Source organism: Thermobia domestica, chromosome 16, assembly GCF_964235325.1.
Source record: "Thermobia domestica chromosome 16, izTheDome1.hap1.1, whole genome shotgun sequence".
NCBI classification, from domain to species: Eukaryota; Metazoa; Arthropoda; class Insecta; order Zygentoma; family Lepismatidae; genus Thermobia; species Thermobia domestica.
Window position 1 is genome coordinate 59,920,893 of NC_137469.1, and position 24,106 is coordinate 59,944,998.

General features: G+C 36.9%; 1 protein-coding gene across 1 annotated transcript in view; it reads right to left on the reverse strand.

Annotated features, from left to right (window-relative positions):
- The window catches only part of LOC145672484 (urocanate hydratase-like), a 136,798-nt gene that overhangs the window by 102,839 nt on the left and 9,853 nt on the right, over positions 1–24,106 (reverse strand). Inside the window, exons 2-4 of the mRNA XM_081741646.1 lie at positions 5,494–5,624; positions 2,870–3,023; positions 469–659 (exon numbers count right to left, since the gene is read on the reverse strand). Of these exons, the coding sequence (XP_081597772.1) occupies positions 469–659; positions 2,870–3,023; positions 5,494–5,624 (476 nt within the window). The remainder of the gene's footprint in view (positions 1–468; positions 660–2,869; positions 3,024–5,493; positions 5,625–24,106) is intronic.

Here is a 24,106-nt window from a genome sequence, read left to right on the forward strand (position 1 = left end):
GCTTATTATATACTGCATGCAAGAAGAAAGAAAACACTGGTCATACATGAATTAGAAACTCCACCCGGAAGTACGCTCAAATCTTGCAAACGGTGCGAGATATTGAGAAAAAATAATCGAAAACATCTCCCCTTTATGATACCCCTTGCCTTTTTTTTTTTTTTTTTTTTTTTGTAATCAAGACGTCTTTCACTTGGTGTCTGTAAAGGGACATGTACAGATGTTGCGAGGAATGAGAAGGAGATTTATGCTTATATGCGAATGATGCGCTGTGTAGAGAGCGCAGGTTCAGATAGTAATGTTTAAAAAAAATACACCGTGACCATATACTATTTTGGGAAAGTATGAACCCTGTGGAGAATTATGTCAGTTGAATATATCATGTTCAGAAAATTATTAATAGAAATTCAATAAACCTCTAATTTTACTTTGCGAATGATAAAATGCTAATACTAAAATTATACTTACATTGTGACACCCAGGGCGAACATCCTGTCATAGTCTTCTCGTTTGGAATAGTTTGGAATCACCATTCCATTAGTGATAACAACCCTTGGAGACTGAGGGCTACTAGGAAAGAGGCCCAATGGATGCCCAGAATACATCACAAGAGTTTGGTCTTCAGTCATCTCAGCTAAGTATTGCATCACCAACCAGAACTTAAAAAAAAAAAAAAAAAAAAAGTAATACCATTTAACCCAATTTCTTTCTCTCTCGGTTAGAACGTAATTTCATGACTCCAATATTTGTAAAACATAATGTATCTAATGTTTCATTTGGTTTTCTTAAATACTTTCAATACATATGATTAGCTTCTCCTAGCGCAATCGATCGAGCTAGCGTTTGATATATATATTATTTGGACAATTTTTATAATTCTAATGAATTACAGAAGATAATACTAGTACCATTTCCTATTCTCATTGGAAAATATACCATGAACTTTGTTCACGGCAATTTTACTTCCTGGTGAACTCATTTCTTTCTGAAACTAAGTTATGGAAACAATATTTTTGCCGTGACTAAATTTTATCTTGAAATTGATTTCGGACTATTTACATGAAATAAGTTTGGAGTCTGAGTTACGAAGAAGTCATCAACAACACCATCCTCCGCCCGGTTGTCAAGGAACTTCAAAGCCAAGAAGTGATCGAGATTGCGGAAGAAGTGGTAGGCCCTAATCGGTGGGAGAGACGTCAGGAGAATACGGTGGATGAACAAGCGTTTCAAATTGCAACTCCTGGAGAGACTACACCGTTCTTTGAATGACATATTGACGTGCATTTTGGTGCAAAATTAGGACACCATGTCAATTGACCGCTGGTGGATGCCTGCGAGCAATTTTGCGATGCATTTCATGAATTTCAAAATTGTAAAGGTCCATAGTTAAGATTTCGTCTTCTTGCAAAAAGACATGATGGATGACTTCTACCATAAACCATCATACAGGCAACACCTTCTGTGGGTTTTGGAAACCGTCCTAAACTTAAATCACGATCCTCTATCGTTTTCGCTTGTTGTAGTAGACCCATTTTTTTTAAATCAAAAGTAATAATCTGATACAGGAATACAACAGTGATTCGGTTATGACGTATACTCAGAGAACTGTATATTTTTAGATGGCGGTCTTGGTAGGCTGGTGTCAACTTACCTGGCCCCGGTAAGTCCAAGTTCTTTACCTTACGAATGGGTCGGAGCATATCCCAGATCAGATTCACCAGAAATGTCTGATCTGGTGTACTTGTATGCAGTTTTTCTTTCAGACATAATGTTCCGGGAGGGGGGGGGGGGCACTCCTGGTACTATTCTCCTTATTATTATATTATAAACGTATTATTTTGGTCTCCTCCGGGGGAGCACTCTCAGAGCACCGGGGGGCAGTGCCCCCCAAAAAACATGTCTGGAAGAAACACTGCTTGTATGCCGAAAAGTATTGCACAGATACTTTCAGAGGGTTTGTTTGCACAGTGTATCTGCGGAGCTCATCAGAATGTGCTGTTGGTTGGTGGCTGCAGGACTCACTTTTTCAATCTTGTGTTAGCACAATGAAATTTCACAAACCAACGGCGTATGCACCAACCTTTGCTGAAATGCACAGTTGTTGTACTTCGTAGTAAGTTCTGCATAATGTTCTAGTTTAAACTCATTAAAGAAAATCAGTTGCAATTGAAGAGTTTGATGTAATAAGGGAGAAAGAGAGTTTACGCCCTTTTTGCATCAAACGCATTTGTGACTTGTTTGTTCAGCCTCCTGATAACATTTCAATTCAATATCGCAATAAAATGCTGCATATTACACTGTTTTATGTAAGAAAGAAAAACACTACTTAAATTTTCAACATCGTTTTTCTCCAACTGCATGTTTCAGACTTACGCCCTTATTGCATCCAACTCCTCAATTGTGTGCATGATCCCGTTCAACTACCTACTGGCGTCTGAGAATTAAGAATTATTTATTAAGCTGGTTTTAAACATTGAAATCATAGCTTAGATATAATGTTTATCTCTGAAACCCTGGTCACCCACCACGTACTTTCACAACCGTATATAAGAAATTTAAATATTTTTACGATTAATTGACCAAAGAAGATTTGTGTTTGTTAAATTAATTATATATTTATATCAATAAATATGCACAACTTTCCAAAGAGAAGTAGATTATCAGGATGCTTTGAACAGACTACGTTTTGTGACTTAGGCAGAAATATGATTTATACATACAAGCATATATTTTCAGTGATCTCTAAAATATATGTTAACCCTTACAAGTCGGTACATTTTATATCATACACCAACTCGTCTAAAATTATTGGTTATGAAGAACTTTCAACAAAAATATATACTCGTTTACATTTCAGAATTGATAATACCTGAGCCCAGTTAGAGAACACCTGTCCATTCCCTCCATAAGTGACTAGCTCTTGAGGAAACTGTGCCACTTCAGGGTCTAAATTATTCATAATCATATGCATAATGGCTGCTGCGGCTTTCGTTCTTGCTGGATATTGTTCTATAGGATATGCCCTAGAATATAAGAGAAAAATCTAATTGAATATTTTGAATATCCAGTAAATAAAAAGATGCGTCAGGTAGTAACACCAAAAATTCGTGTACAGCAACAAATGGCAAAATTATAAAATTATTAGTTGTGTATTAGGTGATGGTGTGTAGTAAGTTAGGCAGGGTACAAAAGAGATGCGTGTGAAGCGGGCAGATGGTGATATTGGAAAACGGCGGACCTCTCTTGAGTCCAAGGAGGCCAAATTATGGATGAGCAGTTAGTTTCGTATCTAAGGTGACCAGTGTGTTAGATGTCTCGCGTTGAACGATGTCCAAGGTCATGACACCCTACAGAACTCATGGCAAAGCAACATCGGCGACGAGTAATAATGGACGAAGAGAAGCATCAGAGTGACAAAAATTGCCAATACTTGGAAACCCTTGATATGGTCTGGTGACCTTTTTCATCTTATTTTCAACAATAGACCGTATTTATATATGGCGGACGCCCAAAAAATTTCGACAAAATGGAGACAAAGGAATTTCTTTGTAAAATTAAAAATTGATGTCGAAAAGTCGAAATGAAATTTGTAGTTTAACTTTCTACGATTATGCAGCGAGGTTAATGGAGATGGTGGTGGTAATAATGAATGAATTAGTGAAAGGAGGAAAGTGAGAGGAAACGGGAAATCCCCAATTAGAAAACTCCACAACACACGGTATTTGTCCACCACAAAGTTCATTTCGTGCTAGCTGGGATCGAGACAGGAAACCAAAGAGCCCCAGGTGAAAAAAATGTATATTGTACGAGAATCATGTCATTTATTCAGATGGAACTGATAGAGGGTCTACTGAAACATATCTTTATTACACCTTTCATTGTGGGACTAGCAAAATGGTAATACATAGTGATGTTAATGAAGTATAGCCTATAATTATCATTAACTCTTAGATTTTAATTTCTGTTTAACTCAAATATTGTCCAAACATAGCATACAGGGTGGCCCAAAAGTAGGTATATAGTCCCGTACTGATCAGCTCACTGTATTTTATATAATTTCTTACTGTTTTCCATAGTTTCTTTATTATGTGTTCTTAATGTCTTTTTACTTTATATCTTAAGCTCGGAACAGCTAAAGCCAATAAACCTATAAGCTAGAATGTTATACTTCATCAATGCAGGGGTGTATACCTTCTTTCTTTTGGGCTACCCTGTATATCAGCCGATAGATCACATCGTGTTGAACAAAATGACATAAGTGTTGGTAAATTCTTATGAGTAGTTGTAGAGAAAATCAAAAAAACTAACTTTTGTGGCACTAAAACCTATATCATAAGTTCATTCGTTGCCAATAATAATTAACAATTCTTATTTCGCTGCAAGACATTACATATTTGTGTACTGCACATGTGGCGTTAATCAATTATTCTATTGTTTGTAATTCCTAACGGTGACATACTTTCTCCTTTACGAACATACTACTTTTAATAATTTCATAATTTTGTTGTTGATAAATAATTAATTTCAAATATATTTTTTGGCAAATGACTTATGTTCCCAGCCTTGTCAATAAGTTATCGTAGAGAGAGTGTAATTCTATTTTACACTACTGAAAAATGTATTTCAATTGGAAGCTACCGACAGAAGAATATACAGGGTGTTTCAAAACAACACCGACAACGTTTGGGGAGGTGATTTCTGACACCAAGATAAGACAAAAAGTATAGACCAACCTAGGTACAAAAATCCGTCATTTCGGAGATATAGACTACCGAAAACTTGAAAAAAAAAAGAGCTTTAAAGGTCTATAGCGTCCATGTTATGGGACCTATCGTAGTCGGGTCAAGACTTCACTGAAGAACTAATATGTGCCCTATTCAAATATCCATGTTCCAGAATCCTGTGGTGCTTCCGCAACAATTTTATAGAGATAGTTGGTGAGTACTTTAAATGATATGCCCATAGCAAACTCCCTCTATAAAAATTGTTGGGTGAGTACAGCAGGATTTTGAAATATGTATTTTTGGATAGCTCACATACTAGTTTCTAAGTGGTCTTGTCCCGACTACGATAGGTCACAGTATTGAAGCTATGGACATTTGAAGGAGTTATGGACCTTTGAAGTTCATTTTTTTTTTTCTATTTTCGGCGAGCCTATAACTCCGAAATGACTGATTTCTGCATCTAGGTTGTTCTATATTTTCGTCTTAACTTGTTATCAGTAATCACCTCCCAAATGTTGTCGGTGTTTATTTAAAACACGCTGTATAGAATATGTGTATGTTGTATACAAACATTTTCGCTGGAGACTGCACAAATCCGGCGAAAATAAAACATTTTGTAAGACAAAGACAAATGTGTCTAGAGGATTAAAAAAAAGAGATCCTCTGGTTATCCTCAAAGAATAATACTACCGCTCCCATTTGAGAATAGCCGAATGCAAATATAGTTATCTAAACAAAGAATGTGAATTAGAAGCAAGCAAATACTTACCTTATCGGTATTTGAGGAAGGAATCGATACATGTATATGTGTCCATAGTTATTCAACTCGTCAGCAAATTCTTCAGCCAAGATTTTGTGTGTTTCCGGTGGAAAGTAACGGAGAGCATTTTTGATAGCCAACTGAAAACAAGAATAAAATAAAAATTCAATTTTAACTTTTACATTTAGGATATATTCGTACAAAATAGTCATTCTGTGGGGATGACAGAGAAAGCTTTAAAGAAAGTGGCCGGCATGTTCCATTGAAATCAAATTATTTTTAGGAAGTTATTGTTGAAAATATTGAAGCGAGCAGCTATTATTGAATTCAGTTGGCATATTCTGTTTCTTTGCTCTAGGATAACTCTTCTATCTATCCAATTTGAATATACTTTGCATAAGTGCAGGGGTAAAAGTGGATCTGAAAAGGTATGAGGACGATAGGTGGCAGCACGACATCACGCCGTCCCCTGCCTATCTTTGCCCATTGTAATTTTGTAGGAACTGGAGGGACGCCGCACATATATTTAGGAGGTAGGGGGACGACGTCCCCCGCGTTCCCCCGCACTTTTACCTCCTCTACCAGGGATAAAAGTGGATCTGAAAAGGTAGGGTGATGTATGGCGTCGCGTCACGCTGTCCCCCGTGTCTATCTTTGCCCATTGTAATTTTTTTAGAAAGTGGGGGACGCCATAGATATTTTTGGAAGTGGGGTAACGACGTCCCTCTTTTTACCTCTGCTTTGCATGTATCTTCTTGCCTCTCAACCTTATAAAACCAGCTTATTGTTTGGAGCTAAAATCCTTCAAAAATAAAAGGATAAAAGAAGATAAAATCCACCCTATGTTGCAAGTTTTCTGATATATGTAGATAACTAAACATATTTTCCGTCTGCAAATTCAGTTTTGACGCAACGACGTGTATATTTTTACTAGGGATTTCCTATAATCTCTATTGTGTGCAGTTGAAATCGATCAAGAATAACTGGGTAAAAGGGGTAACATCACCCCAACTTCAAAGTTTCCTTAGTTAAGTATATGTTAAGAAGTAATTTTCTCCAATCATCAGGGATATCATATTTCATAAAGTAAAAAAAAAAAAAATGATATTTGACAAAAATATTTATTTACAAAATGTCAATAAGTATAAATACCCTTTTATCTCTTAAACAGTGCCGGACTGGCCACGTTGGCTACTTGGCAATCGCCAAGGGCCCGAGCCCTGCGGGGCCCCGCAAGAATCACGAGGACATGACCTTTAGACTTTGGTCGAATTTTTTCGGTCGCAAATGTTTTCTTGATTCTTCCTACCAAAAAGGTTGCGGAAGCCTAAGTTCGTCTTTCCGAAAGAAGTGTTCTCGGGCCTCCCTTGCTCACATCAGTAACTTCACAATTACCTTTGATTGTGTCAGTGTTATTGTAACCTTTTTGCGATCTGTTTTGCACTACATATTTATTCAATGCAGGAAATATGATTTTGTGTTTTGCAACTTGTGTGTTAAGCTTATACATACATTCATATATATATATATATATTGTGTGTGTGTGTGTGTGTGTGTGTATGCAGTGGCGGATCCAGGATATGATCAAGGCAGGGGCTAAAACATAGTTTGCCGTTTTATCCAGTGTAAAGCAGGATTGAAGCCCATTTTATCCAGTGTATATCTGAGTCAAGGGGGGTTAAGGCCCCTAAAGCTCCCCTTGAATCCTCCCTTGTATATATATATATATATATATATATATATATATATATAGGGTGGCCCAAAAGTAGGTATACAGTACCCTACTGATTAGCTCATTGCATTCTTGTTGTTATCCATTAGGTAGACTTAGTTTCTTTATTTTGTTCTTAATGTGTTTTTATTTACATCGTAAGCTCGGAAGAGTCAAAACAAATCCATAAACTAGAATGTATACTTGATAAATGCAGGGGTGTATACCTACTTTTGGGCCACCCATGGGGTCTTTAGGGACCCGCGCCAAGGGCCCTCAACTTGGCTAGTCCGGCACTGCTCTTAAATGTCTTCTTCTTTACTGCTTTACATAACTTCAAACATCTTTAAATCTGCATACACTGTTCAGAATAATGTTGAAATCTCCCAATCGTGCTCAATCGGTTTTCTGTGCCCAATCGCTCTTCTAGTTAAGCCTACTTACATTAAAAAAAAAAAAAAAAGTTCAGGGGTTCCTTTTAATTGGCCTTCCTTTATGGTCGATAGATACTAATATTTGCAAGAATCGAGGTGCAAATTCTTTATTAGGTTTTATTCGAATTGGTAGAAAACCCGAACAATTTCATTGTGGAAATAGAAAACCTGCCAGTACGCTACTTTCACTTGTAAAAAATGTCTAGATAAAATAGGACGTATGGTAAAAAAAAAAAAAAAAAAATTCTGTAATTTTCTTAAAAAGTAGTTGAATTTGATGTACTATGACGTATAATTTCTCTGAACCTTCTCAATTATCCCCTCTGTTCAGAGTTAAAATCGATCAATAATGGGGTAGGGAGGGAATAATAATGAGCGAGGGTGTACGTTCCATAGTGTTAGATTAAGAAGTAGCTTGTTTTGTTTGAGGTTGAAATTAGTGAAAGGTAAAAAAACCGTCTCATTAAAGAAAGTTAGCTATAATTTCCCTTTTTTAAAAAATTACATGATTTTTATCCGTGTAACGTGGGTTCCTGTCACCACGGCATGGCGCGTCCTCAGGTTGCGGATCGAGGAGAAGGCCATATGAAAATTCTATTAGGGGATTTCAATGCGAAGGTAGGACGAGAGGATATTTTCAAACCGATTATAGGGAACGAAAGTTTGCATAAGGAAAGTAATAACAACGGTGTTAGACTCGTGAACTTTGCAACATCCCAAAACCTAATCGTGAAGAGTACAAAATTCCCACATCGCGACGTTCATAAATACACTTGGACATCACCAGACGGAAAAACACATAATCAAATTGATCACGTTTTAGTAGATAGAAGAAGACAATCTAGCATAATTGACGTCCGGTCGTTTAGAGGGGCTGATTGTGACACTGATCACTACCTGGTAGCAGCGATAATACGGGAGAGATTATCGTTGAATAAAGGTAACACTCAATGTCCGAAAACGGAGAGATTTAATTTAAAGAAATTAGAAGAGAGCCAGGTAAGAGAGGAATACCAGATTGAAGTTTCGAATAGATTCTCGGTTTTAGAAGACTCGGAGTGCACTAGTGTTGAGGATACTTGGATTGAAATTAGAGATAGCATTAAAAGTTCAGCAGTAGAAAAATTGGGACACGCGGAAATACGTAGGAACAAACCATGGTACGACCAAGAATGCATTAAACTAGTAGAGAAGAGAAAACAGGCAAAATTACGGTGGCTACAAAATCCGAATGAAATAACTACACAAAATTTCGCAGATTCCAGGCGGGAAACTTCCAAAACTTTTAGAACAAAGAAACGGGATTTTTTGAAAGCTAAAATTAAGGAACTTGAAGATAATAGTAAAAATAAAAATATTCGGGACATGTATAAGGGGATCAGAGAATTTAAGAAAGGCTATCAACCTCGTGCTTATATATTAAAGAAATCTGACGGAACAGTTCTCACTGATACGGATAGCCTCTTAAATAGATGGAAAGATTTCTTTGACGATTTGCTGAACACGCAGCCAAAAACTAATGTGCGTGGAGAAAAGGAGATACACACCGCAGAACCGTATATTCCAGAACCCAATCGAATAGAAGTGGAAGCCGCTATAAAGAAATTAAAGAAACACAAATCTCCGGGTGTAGATGAAATTCCGGCTGAGTTAATTTTAGCTGGAGGCGAAAAATTGTGGAACAAGATACACAAACTCATTCTCCTTATCTGGAACAAGGAAGAATTGCCACAAGAGTGGAAAGAGTCAATCATTGTTCCAATTCACAAGAAAGGCGACAAAACTGACTGTAATAATTATCGAGGCATTTCTCTTCTGTCAACATCCTATAAAATCCTTTCAAATATTCTGTTAGCAAGATTGACCCCATACGCAGATGAAATTATTGGAGATTATCAGTGCGGATTTAGACGAAATCGATCAACTATCGACCAAATATTTACCATTCGCCAAATACTCGAAAAGAAGTGGGAATACAATACCCCGGTACATCAACTATTTATTGATTTTAGAAAGGCTTACGACTCGGTTAGGAGAGAAACATTATACAACGTTCTTATAGAAGCTTGGAATACCGAGAAAGCTAATTAGATTAATTAAGATATGTTTAAGTGAATCCCAAAGTAAAGTCCGGGTAGGAAAATTTTTGTCCTCGAGCTTCCACGTCGAAAATGGCCTGAAACAAGGTGATGCGTTGTCGCCATTATTATTTAACTTTGTGCTGGAATACGCCATAAGGAAAATCAAAGATAGCAACCAGGGCCTAGAGTTGAACGGCATTCACCAGGTTATGGCATATGCTGATGATGTAAATTTAATAGGGGATGATAGGCTAACAGTAGAAATAAATGCAGAGATATTATTAAACGCTTGCAGGGACATGGGTTTAGAAGTAAATGCAGAGAAAACTAAGTACATGGAAGTGCGTCGGGACCATAATACGGCAAATTGTGGAGGCGTTAAAATATTAAATAATACTTTTGATAAAGTGGATACTTTCAAATATTTAGGATCAATATTAACAGACGAAAATTATATTCACGAAGAAATTAAATGTCGACTAAAAGCAGGGAATTCGTGTTACTATTCGGTTCAAAATCTCTTGTCGTCGCGAATTCTGTCGAGGAATTTGAAGCTTAAAATATATAAAACGATAATCATGCCTGTTGTTCTGTATGGTTGCGAAACATGGTCGCTTACTCTGAGGGAAGAACATAGACTGAAAGTATTTGAGAACAGGATCCTGAGAAGAATATTCGGACCCACGGTTTACCCAACATTGTTAGGGTCGTCAAGTCTAGGAGGCTTAGGTGGGCAGGTCATGTAGCTAGAATGGAAGAAAGTAGAAACGCTGTCAAAGTCTTGACTGGTAGACCCATAGGAAAACAACCATTAGGAAGACCTAGGCGCAGATGGGAGGATAATATTAAGATGGATCTCGCAGAGATAGGAATACAAAGTAGAAACTGGATGCAGTTAGCTAAGGATAGAAGTCAGTGGAGAGCTTTTGTGAACGCGGCACTGAACCTCCGGGTTCCATAGGCCATAGAGTTAGTTAGTTTAGTCATGATTTTTATAAAACTCTGCGTATGCTTACTTTCATGCTTTCCACTGGAGGCTAGTTTCCCGGTGGGGACATTCGGTCGAAAAAGTGTTTTAAAAAACTTTTTCAAGCCAGACATGCTAAGAGAGATTTTCCTGGGTTTTCCTCATTCACAGCAGGCAAATGCCGGGATAGTACCTCATATACTGGTTCTAGGCCGTTGGCGCCTGAAGAGGGCAAGGGGCCGGGCCCCTGCTTCCTCACCAAAACAACTTAAATTTTTTAAGGTTTTCTTAATACAAATAAAATATACCAAATGACAAATAAAATATACCAAATGACAAATAAAATATACCAAATGTTATATAGCAACCAGGGAGATGGCCCCCCTAGAAAATTTTCTTCGGGCGTCCATGTTTCAGGTCGCTTCCTTCCTTCCTCATTCATTTCTTCCTCCCCAATTCTCCAGATAGTGTGATCGGCGATGGATGTGATCTCTCATACGTTACGGGCTAATATGTGATATTTCTCAAATAATTAATACTTTTCTGACCAGAGTACATCATTACTTATTTATTAAAATTAAAGTAACGCGTAACAGTTTCAATAACTTAACATTATATTCATCAGATGTTATAAATTTAAAATGAAACAGTATATTATAACAATGCCTGATTGTCACATGCAACAATTAAAATTATATATACCTAGCAATAATAATTTGATGTCCATTTCCTCTTGTGTAGGCAGGAAAATGAATTATTTATTTGATATTTAAAAAGAATACAATGTTATATCTGTTCCAGTTAATGTCTGATAAAGATAGCGTTAAGTTATTGAAACTATTACGTCTTATTTCAATGTTAATAAATAAATATATACTCTCGTTAGAAAAGTATTAACCTAGTTATTTAAGTAGTAGTTCCAGAATCAAGATGGTTAAAGTTACAAGTGATATTTCTATGTAGAGAGTAGAAGTCTGCGCGGGCCGGAATTTTTAGTCCGGGCCCGGCCCGGCCCGTTAATTTACAATGTGAGGCCCGACCCGAGTTCGAAATACTGTATGTTTTAGTCTTTAGGCCTGGGCCCGGCCCGAGCCCGAAATAAGCCCGAATTACAGCAACTTAATAATTAACGCAAAAAGTGTATTTTTATTAACAACAATTAGAAGTTTAATTTTGCAGTTGTTCTTTGAAAGTTCTCCAGAAAAACGATCCGATAAATTTCGTTGTAAAGTATATTTAGAAAATTAGGCCCGAAAAGACCTGAAAAATATACTTGTATATTTAAAAATTTACGGTCCAAGCCCGGCCTAAGCCCGGAGTGATACAGTATATGCTTTGTAAGCTCGAATTCCGGTCCGCGAGCTCGGTCCGAGCCTGTGCAGATCTCTAGCTAGAGAGCAGAGTGAAGTATACAATAAATATTTTGTATGTACAGAAACTTCCAAGTTGCGAGTGAATGTATCCCTTTTACACCTCTATTCCAACCTCAAACAATATGCTTATTTTCTAAGGTTTGAGAAAGACACAATGCCATGTTTTATTAAAGTCGCCGAAAGCTGAGAAATCAAATTCCTAATCCTAATCCAATAGAGGCCATTACTTGTTGATGGTATCCTTCAAAGGTAAGAGGATAAATTTCAGAACTGTTTCAGAATAACTTTCATTAGAAAGAAGAGAGAACCACGAAATAAGGCATATGTCTTCAAGAAGGCTTAAGAATTACTGTTTTTTTTTTTTTGACATATTAATGAAGGTAAAGGGACTTAAAACTCTCCAATTAACTCCAATTACTCTAGCTACATAAGAACGTTATGTATACTTTATGTAAATTACAATATTCACTTTTTCTTTTTTTATGTATCTTTAATGTATTTGTATGCATAATGAATGTTTTGTTAACATGTGGACATCAATGAAAACCCTGTTTAAATACAACGATATTTTTCTGTTGAGAGCAAAGTAAAGTATATAATAAATACAGGGTGGCCCAAAAGTAGGTATACAGTACCGTACTGGTCAGCTGATTGCGTTTTATATCATTCCTTATTGTTATCTATCAGGTTGACTTAGTTTCTTTATTATTTGTTCTTAATGTGTTTTTACGTACATCTTAAACTTGGGAGAGCTAAAGCAAATAAACCTATAAAGTAGAATGTTATACTGGATCAATGCAGGGGTGTATATCTACTTTTGGGCCACCCTGCAAGTGAATTTATCCTTATTACACTTCTATTTCAACCCCAAACAATACTCATATTTTCCAAGGTTTGAGAAAGGTACATGCAGGAGCGCACTCAGAAACTTTTGTTGCGAGGGGTGCAAAATCTGTGTGGGGGAGTCCAATAGGAATGGCCTTTTTCGAAAAATCTGTTTTTCGATTTTCGGAAATTTTTCGTTTTTTCGTTTTTCGCTTTTTCGAAAAATTTTTCGTTTTTCGTTTTTCCGAAAAAAATTTCGTTTTTTTTTGTTTTTCGAAAAAAATTTCGTTTTTCGTTTTTCGAAAAATTTTTCGTTTTTCGTTTTTTGTTTTCCGAAATTTTTTTCGTTTTTCGTTTTCGTTTTTCGTTTTCGAAAAATCCAATTTTCGAAAATATGTGGCCATCCCTAGAGTCCAATACTACAAGCCACTATGTCTATGTAGTATTGAACAGGTATTATTCTGCACCCGAAAAGACGATACGTAATTGTAAAATACTTCCACCTATATTTTCAGAAAAAAATGACAGAACTAGATTGTTTTTATAAGAGAAAGAGTGCAGATGAAGTGTAAGATCAAATTTTCATTCTACATCAATCATTTGCCTGTTGAACAAATATAGTTTTATTGAGAAAGTGTACAAATGTATGCTGAGGTAGGAAATTTTGGGAGGGATCCGGACCCGGTAGACCCCTTTCGTGGGTACATACCATATTTCATTCAAATCGGATAATTATTCCGAAAGTTACTGTGCAACAGACAAGGAGAGAACCAGATAGATAAAAGAACACACAGATACATATAGTGAGTCATGTGGCAAATGCTTTAATTATTGCATGTTAAAGTGTGTCCTTTTTGTCTGGTCGGGAGTTTGAATCTAGGTGTGACACAGAATTAACGGTGTTAACCAAGTAAGTTCGGAAAGGTAGTTGAATTGAGAAGGTTTTGTTCATTGTAATGACCTCCTCCCCTGTTCTGTTCTGTCGTTGTACTTTCTCGGTGATTTGCTGGTAGATTTTTCCTTTTTTTTAACTAATTTTCTATTGTTTTATTTCCCTTTTGCGTATGTTATTGCTGGGCAACTGAGACGAAGTGATACCTATTTGATATTCTTAAGTATTCGGTCTTTTGGTAGGTCCTGGGACTAATGAGGTTTCTTCTCCTTCTTAGGTTCGGGTCTGGAAATCTTTCTTTCACATTTCTCGATCTTCAGCTTCCTGTTTTAACTCCTAATGCTTTCTTCTGTTTTGCAAACAATCGATCAATTGTGTTCTTCTTATTCTTATTCCTCGTTTTCCTTATATCTTTCCCTCTATGGCGGTATGAAGAAAACAATTTCTTCGCAAGATGTATTCAATCGAATTGGTTGTTGGCTAAAAGTGTCCTCTTCTCTCCTATCCGTTTTTAAACATCTTCATTTGTTGCCCTCTCTCTGTCAATTTTATTTTCTTCACTTTCTGTTTCGAAGCTCTCTAAATATTTCTTCTCTAACCTCCGTAATGTCGAAGTCTCGGAACCATACAGTCCAATACTCCATATGTAGGAGTTGAGCATCTTCTTTCTTAGTCTATTAGTAAGCCTACTAATTAAGAGTGATATTTTCTTGTTGAATGCCTCTTTGACTACAGCAACTTTTCACCTGATCTCTTTGATGCAGCAAACAACTCTCGTCAAAGTGATATGGCCTAAAACACTGACCAGAGTATAGGCAATTTAAAGTGAGGCAGAGAGAAACAGGAGAGGATGAGGAGAGAGAAGGCTGAGTGCATTGCCCGTACCCAATACCAGAGGCAATACCCTAAGCACAATACCAGAGGTCTTTGTCTACCACGCGCTCATGTGAGCATGCAATACGAGGTTTGTTCCAATTTTTCAGTTTCCTGCATTTACTGCACCTCGGTTTGGCAGTTCTGTCCTCTTGTCAATATGGGACTAGCTTTAAGGGGTATCGAACTCTAGATACACAAGATTAGAAATAACGGCGATAGGATTAAATATATTCAAACTTGCGAGCCCGTCTTTCGAGGTCAGTCGTACTAGAACTTAACAGTTGAGCGCGAGCACGTTTGAGCATGATTGCTATAAGTGGATCGCGGGTCAGAGTTTGAGTCCGCACAAGCACAAACAAATAGGAGCTCCATTGAGGATAATGAGCCCTACCTGTCAGCAAGCGGAGATCAACGAGGTAAAAATGGAAGCTATATCGGCCGACACCGGGCTTCATGAGAATAGCAAGCTTGAATTTGATCGAGTGTATCGAGTGTAAACCTGAGTTAGTGTGAGCCTCGTTGAGATTGGTGAGCGCGAGTCCCTTTGAATACATTGAGCCCGAACCCGAGGGAGCTTGGGTTGCTAAATGCCTATATCTGTTCGCCACACACCTAGGATGTGATATGTGTAGTCAGGACCACACGCCAGCTGCTTTTACTCTCAAGGTTTTCTCGCCCAGGTACCCATTTTATTATAAGTCACACTTGAAGCAGTTTTAGGACGAAAGAAATATCCTTCCTCACAGGGAATCAAACCCGGGTCGTCAAGTTGATAGATGGTAGCGTTACTGTTGAAGCCACCTCTTTGTAGTAACCCTAGGAAACCTTTCATTCTTCATTTGATTTTTCCCGGCTTCTAAATTGTACGAGTTCAGCCGAACTCATCCGACCCGGACCAAAATCGGCTTGATGGAAGACGTTAGCCTGGTATATAAGCGTGTAAAATAGGTGTCCGATAAAGAACTCAATCTTTTTTTAATGCTCGCCCATTTGTATTCTAGTAAGTTGGCAGCACTGAACGGTACACGATTTTCATCTGCTGTCTTTGTGATTAGTAGTCACGGAGCGCCAAATAGCGCATGATCGTCTGGTAGGAATGGAGCGTTTTATGACGTGTTGTCATAGTGAAAACTTATTACAAGGTTTAATGTCCAGAACCAAACTAGTTTTCTCAAATTTAACAATGAGTCTCATCACAGTCGGCTTACGTTAACCAAACATTCCGCGGAGTTTTGCGAAACAGTCTCTATACAATATTCACATTTGTAATAAGTTTTCACTGTGATAACACGCTGTTCCGTCGTGGAGCGTTCCATTCCTACCCGTACAGAAAACAAATGACGATCATGCGCTATTCGACGCTCCGTGACTACTAACTACAAAGACAACAGATGAAAATCGTGTAACGTTCACTGTTGCCAATTGATTAGAACAGAAATTGCGGGCATTTCAAAACTTGCGTTCTTTTATGGGACACACTTTATCATGTTGTGAAGACTTTGGGTTCCTAAGTTATGTGCAGTCAAATTTTGCATCATATTTTGGAAAATGGAAGAAAAAATGACATTAATATACCAAACTTATCCGATCGGGATCGAATTTAACATTGTTGTGGACCTTGATCTACAGTATAAATATGTGAAGTGTTATGTTGTGCACGTCTTCGATTTCCGAGATACATGCGGCCAAATTTTGCGTCATATTTTCGGAAACGAAACCACACATATATGTAACTCGTCCGATCGGAATCGTTTTTATTTTTTATTTTTTTTTTTAATTTATACATATTTTTGGGCATTACTGGAATCTATGGCCTTACGCCTCCCATGTACATGAAGGATGATTGATGTCCCTCGGCGGGTACACTATCCATTCGGGGAAGGAAGAAGGAACTGGATCAAATTGGACTTGTTGATAGACCTTGATGTGCTATATAAGTGTGTACAATATTATATTGGGCAAGCTTTGGGTTCCCGAGTAATACACAATCGAATTTCTAAATCAATTCATTGCACACTATAAATCATAATAGGTAAATTCAAATAGAAATTAAAGAAAAAAAATGAAATGAAATATTTAGTTTTACGTCCCACGAATATGTACGGAGGCTAAGGGAAACAGTGATGATTAGAAATGTATGGAATGATGGAATAAAGAAAGTGGGATGAAACGGGAGAATTTCGAGAAAATCTACGCACACGGTGTTTGCCCACCACAAACTTCGCTTGGCGCGAGCAGGAATCGAACCAAGGATCCCACGCAACAGAGGTGATCTCTCTACTACTGGGCCACTGCGGCCGTAGCAATAGCAATTAAAGGCAATTGGATTTTAAAAAATAAAATAAAAATCAAATCAATTTTACAACTTTACTTATCCATAATTGTTTCATAAGGAGTTCATAAACACCTATATACTTGTTTTTTTTTTTTTTTTTGTCTGTGTGTCCATCCGCCAAAAAATCTCAACTATGTGATGGATCATCATCCATTTGGGCTAGGATTTAGAGGCTTCAAAGTTAGAAAGCAAATTTATTGAAGAAAAAGTGATATTCAAGCCGGAAGTGGTAGAAATCAACCATTTCCGGTTTTAAAGTTAACCAAAATAAAGCAAAGATGTAATTGATAGCGAAAAGTGATTTCCTACAGTCGTTTAAGCATCCCAAGAATACATGTTAATCTCAATCTTTAACTCACAATTAAAACCGGAAGTAACAAAAAAATCCATTATAACTTCCGGTTTCAATGTTGATGTAACAAAAGTACACCAAAAACTATAAGAAATAGCCAAATTTTTTGAAAATAGATTTAGCGTTTTAACAATAAATTCTCTTTACGTTCTATTTCACGTTTCTCAACCGCTGTGTTGCGAATACTTATAAAGTATTTGGCGAGATTTTAAATGTCTTCTAAAATCCTAAGCAAAGAAATTATCGTTAGAAGAAAATAAAAAATAATATCATCAATCGGGATGATTTCTCACTTATCTCTCAAGTTTAAAGCTGAAAAGTTTGCTTTGAACGCTGTTCATTTTTCTTTGGAAAGAAATACTGGACATGAGAAAAAATGAAATGAAATCTTTAAGTTTAACGTCCCACGGTTATGCCGGTTAGGCTAAAGGAGACGGTGATAATGAGAATAATGATGGAATGAAGAAAGTGGGAGGAAACGGGAGAATCCCCGAGAAAACCCACGAGCACGATGTTTGTCCACCACAAAGTTCACATGGCGCGAGCTGGGATCGAACCAGGGACCCCAAGCACCTGAGGTGAACGCTCTATCACTGAGCCACCGCGCCCCCACTGGACATGAGAGTGTCTGTCAAGAGTTCCTTCACGCATAGATGTGCTTTGCAGAAATCGCTAGCGACAAATATCTCACTAGCTTTAAGTTTGATGTCGCCTTATATTTCTGATGGTAATATTTCTTTCTCATATTCCTTCTTAAGAGTCATAAATTTATTTTATTTTAAAATGTTTCTATTCAAGAGTCTTAGGTAATTTGCTTGTGAGATTTATATATCATACTCGTTCCATAATTTTTAAAATAAAAAAAGTATTGTATATATTTTTGTGTTTGATTTTTTTTTTTTTGTATCTAGGAAAAAAAATCACATGCAGATGTGTCACGAAAGTTTGAAACATACTTTGGTGTGCCCCAGAGGAAAAAAAGGTTGAGAAACGCTGTTCTATCCAAACTGAAAATGATAGAAATCAACCACTTCCGGCTTTAACTCTGATCGCTATAGAGTAAAAACGGTCATAATAGCAATTTTTTTTCTGTAATCAATTAAGGACCCCAAGAACTCATTCATCTTAGCTCTAATATATCTATTAAAACCGGAAGTGGTAGAAATCTACTACCACTTCCGGTTTCAATATTAATTATAGAGAAAATATCACGCTATATAGGGTGTCTCAAAAGTCCCCTGACATAGGGTAATTCTCTTATTATGTGAGTTAGAACAAAATGTAAGAGGTGAAACGGTCTCCAAATGTGATGTTTTCAATCTAAAGGGAAGGATTTTTTTTTTTTTAAATCGGACGAGACGTTTGAGTTGTACACTCTCTATGCGCCCAATGTTAAATGAAATTGCAACGTTGCCATTTACCTGGACCCACAACCTAAGTGAATGAAGTTACTGTCTTGTAGGCCTACATGTCCATGGCCAGCCCCCATTTCAAACAGTAACTTCAGTCACTTACGTTGTGGATCCCGGTAAATGGCAACGTTGCATTTTCATTTAACATGGGTGCATAAAGAGTGTACAGTTCAAACGGCTCATCCAATTTAAAAAAAAAAAATAAATCCTTTTTCACTTTAGATTGAAAACATCATATTTGGAGACGATTTTTTCTCTTACATTTTGTTGTAGCTCTGATAATAACAGAATTATCCTACCTCAGAGGACGTTTGAGATATCCTGTATAATCCAAACTCGTTCACGTGATGTACACATGACATTGCTATTTGTTTCATAGATCATAATATTTCGCTACACTACATAAAAAAAAAAGATTCCATAAAACCCACTTGCTTGAAATATCTCTCTTTTTTTTTTTTTTTTTTTTTGTATATATAATTCCACAAAAGCTGAAATCGATGTTACTGCTATCTAAGTGCCACTATGGGAAACAAAAACTGACACGGGAAGTGCTTCTTTTATATATAGGCAGAGAGAGAGAGAGACAGAGACAGAGAGAAAACGAAAGAGAAATGCATATATATGAAAAAAGAGGAAAAACTAATCCTTAGACGATCGAAAGCAATCCATTCTGACGCTTCTACGCATAGATCCAATCAGCTAGGCGGGAAAAATATTCCTGCGAAAACGAAGGGAAAAAAAGAAAAAAAAAGACTCGAATAAAAAAAGGACTCGTAAAGGAAGTTACTGAAAAAGTAAGAGCAAATACCAGATCTTTAGTTTTTTTCCCTCACTCTCTTTAATGTAAAATGTTCTTAAATCTTCTCTCTTAATCTTGGATGGAAGTTAACAGTTTTCTTTTTCTTCTTTCTTTCTTTTTTCTTTCTTCCATTTCTCTTTTTTAAGTGGAAAAAGAGTAGTTGTCTTTACGAAAATTTCTCGATTCACAGAAGAATAGATAGAAGTATAAATCTCACTTGGTTTCACATATCAGAATGTACACAGTGCGTTCAATAATTTCCGGAACTGCCTCGATATGATATAACCTAACGATGTCAGAAAATATATATATATATATATATATATATATATATATATATATATATATATATATATATATATATATATATATATATATATATATATATATATAACGACGTTAGGTTTGTTCCTACATACACCCACCCACACACTTGCAGGACTGGTCGTAGAGACTCTAGAACAGGCCTACCAACCATACGATAATTTATCGTGATATATACAGCTCACAGATGACGAGAAGAACCCTAAAACAGGGGTAGCGTGGAAAGGTCAACGACACGGTCAAGTCCATTTTCGGTTTTTGAGGTGTGGTCTATACTTAGATGTCGTCTGCTACTCCGGGTGAAGTTATATGTGTGCTATTCCGTGGTGTCATTTCAAACCCCCGTGAGAAAAGTGGGCGAGCCCATACCTACGTCACACTACTTCTGCTAGGGTTCTTCTCGTCATCTGTGAGGTATACGAGAATTTAAGCGTTAATATACGAGAATTTAAGCGTTATAGAATAATCCCCTTGCGATAATAAGTGAAATATATGATAATATTAAAAGACACGCTTTTGTGGGTTTTTAATGTGCAAATAAATTGTAGATGTGCATTAAATAATTATGAAACACACACACACACACACACACACACTGAAATTTTTAACAGTCATTCGGGCTAAAATAAATCAATAAGGATTTGAGAATTGGCAAATGGCAACCCTGCGTCCATTCTTTCAATTCAATTACGTTTACAAGGGGGTGGAAATATTGTTGTTAAGAGTAGTATTAATAGGGGGGAAGGTGAGGACAGTGACAACGATTTGGAGTTCGAAACTGAAGATACTAGATAAGTTTATTATATATTATTGCTATATTAGTAATATTATGCTTGTCTCTACAATTTTTACGTGCATAACGAATACACGAGATTTTTTTTTGTTTGTACCCAAGTAGCATTTTGGGTTGGCAAGTGGTTGGTCCAACCGACCATAGTTGGTTGGCCAACGGTAATTTTGGCGGTACTACAAATAGTTATGCCAACAATTATTTGCAACGTTGGGCCAACAGAAGATTGTGTACAGTTGGTCAACCAACCAATGGGCGACAGTGTGCCAACCAGGGAGGAGTTGGGCCAACGAAATTCCAACAAAATGCCAACGAGAAAATCACAGTTGACCAACGATCGTTATCCTACAATCTACCAACTATAGTGTGGTTGGGCCAACGGAATGCCAATAAAACACCAACGTGAAAAAAAGCAGTTGGCTAATGATCGTTATCCTACGGAACGCCAACATTGTGACAACAAAATAGAACATCGTCTTTCGATGCGTTGCCGAAACAACGATGCACCCACGTTGAACCACTGTTTTGTTTTCGCTTGTTGGCATCGATGGTTGATGGATTATCGAATTTGCCGTTGGCATTTTGATAGTGGCTTTGCCAACGATGCCTGCAAATAGACAACGGTTGGCACACCATTTGACAACGAAAATGTTACTTCGGTAATACGTAGTATATGCTAATTTTAAAACGAAAATTTATAATTTTGTTATCTGAGGTTGGCAACTCTGCTCTAGAACAGCCTTACTGTTAGTAAAGTCGTCTACTAGTGTACTTTTTAGCACCGTCGTCACATTTTCTGGAATCGAAGCAACATCCTCAAAATGCTCCCCCTTGAGGGCAAATTTAGGCTTACGGAAGAGCACGAAATCTATGGGCCCAAATTAAGAGAATGTGGGGGCTATTCAAGGACTGTGACCCTTTCTGTTGGCCAAACACTGATGCACAAGCCTGTCCACACCAATTTTTCTTGTGCACCAATTTTTGGCCAAGAGAAAGGTTACAGAAACGTGCTATAGTTTATTCTCCAAACATGCACAATAAACGCATTACGATTAAAACGCAAATTCTCACTTACAAGACTTACGGAAGTGTCACTCACCGATCTGTATGAAACTGTATACTTGTAGAACATCGAAAAATAATCGACACGTATTGTTTTGTTTCGGCAATGGTGAAGATTTAAGGACGGAAACCATCCTTTGAACTTTAGGGGTGTTCTCCAAGCATAGACAGGAAACAATAATTTAATATAGAAGAAAACATACTGCCAGGGGGCGGGGTTAGGTCAGCTAATTCAGAACCTGACGTAAAAATTACAAAATTCAGAATGGCGGATCCAGTATAGTCATTACAATTACAAAATGTCTTCTGGTTTGAAATTCTCTGCAGTTAGCCAAGAACAATTATAGTTGGCAGGGTTTACTACGAGAAGGTTGCAGACCAATTTGAAATGGGTTTCCCCTGATTTCTTATTTGAAACCCCTTTATTTTAACAGGATGCTTGATTAAAGTGAGTCTCTGCACCTCTCCCTATTCGGGGTGCTTATGTATAGTGGGTTTCCATGCCTCTCACTATGTCAGAACTTCATATATCCTCAATTGTTATATAATTACGAATTTATTCAGAAAATGCTTCACAGCAACGATTAGTAAAAAACAAAGAAAAAAGCGTCTGATGTGAACATCGTTTACACCAAGCACACTTTATTCCTGCAATAACTGTGACAAATCGCAAAATGCAGCACGATCTTCTTCCAAATAACTATTTTTATATCACGCATATCTAATAAGATTTGCAAATCTGGGAGAAGAAAACTTATTATGAATCAGTGATTGAATCTTTATTATATTGTTACGAGATGTAAATTTATGTTATAGTTGTAGAGAAGAACAAAGTCAGAAAAATGTCTCAAGAAGTTTTTTTTTTTTTTTTTCACGGCCTTAAGACGAACACATAAAGACGGTGAATCCTACCAGTTGTCCCTGCAGAATAGTTTCTATTTTGAGACAGTCTTTTATTCGTAAAATAGGTTGAAAAGTTGATGAATTGTGACCACGCCACAATTCTAATATCAAAATGGACCTTGCATTAGACATTGGGAGAAAAAACTCTCGAAATCATGATCTCACAAGACCTGATGTTAATTTTCTCGAATTTGATGCTTTCACGACATTTTCAGAATAAAAAAGGTTGTTTTGGGCAATAGGGCCAAATGTTCCATTCTTTTCCTGCAAAATAATTAACAATGGTGATAACAAAACACTTTTTCAGAAATTGAAGGCTGTATAGTGTAGCTATGAGTCATAGATTTATTGACTGTGCCACACTTTCTACTGTTTGTGTCCCTGTAAACGCTATAGTGAGAGGTGCAGAGACTCACTTTAATCAAACGTCCCATTAAAATAAGAACAGAAAGGGGTTTCAAATTGGTCTGCAACCTCGTCGCAGTAATCTCTGCCAACAATAATTGCTCTTGGCTAACTGCAGAAAATTTCAAATCAGAAGACGTTTTGTAATTAATCACTACATTGGATCCGCCATTTTGAATTTTGTAATTTTCACGTCAGATTCTGAATCAGCTGTCCTAACCCCCCACCCTTCTTCCGGCAGAATGTTTTCTTCTATATTAAATTATTGTTTCCTTTCTATGCTTGGAGACCACCTCTAAAGTTCAAACGGTGGTTTTCACCCGTAAATCTTCACCATTGTCGAAACAAAACAATATGTGTCGATTGTTTTTCAATGTTCTACAAGTATGCAAAGTTTCATTCAAATCGGTGTGTGACACTTCCGTAAGTCTCCTTGTTAGTTAGAACCTAAACAACTTGAGAGAATCCAATGAATGAAGTATTAATAGATTCATCATAATCTCAGAAGGGAACATATGACATAAGACATCACGCACAATTTTGTATGGTGCATCTTAAACGCAAATAGCTACAGTATATTGTTAAGTATTAAAATTGACGGTACTTTGCAAATTTGGTGGAGAAATTTGTTATCGTAGTTGACTTCTCCATCGCTGACTATCGTAATTGACTCTGACTTTCAACTAATGTCCAACTTTTTCACTTTTTTTTTCTGTAAAGTTGTGTTTTGTTTATAAGATACGAGGTAAAGTTGTGTTTTGTTTATAAGATACGAGGTACCGTCGAAATGTCAGTGAAACAATGAGTGATACGAAACAAAAGGACTTGGCGAGAGGATTTCTCAACAATTGTAGAGCGGTTGTTATACACAACGATGTAAATAAACAATACATTTCTTTAAAAACGTTGATCCATCTACATTGTTACATAAAAAATATAAAGAAGTAGCTATGCCCAGTCAGGCAGCGTTTAATTGAGTACTGTATGATCAGCATATTGGTTTCCACCCTCCTTATTTCTAAATTTTTGAACAGGTGAACAACACCTGTTGATCCAAGTAATTTTACAATTACCTCTA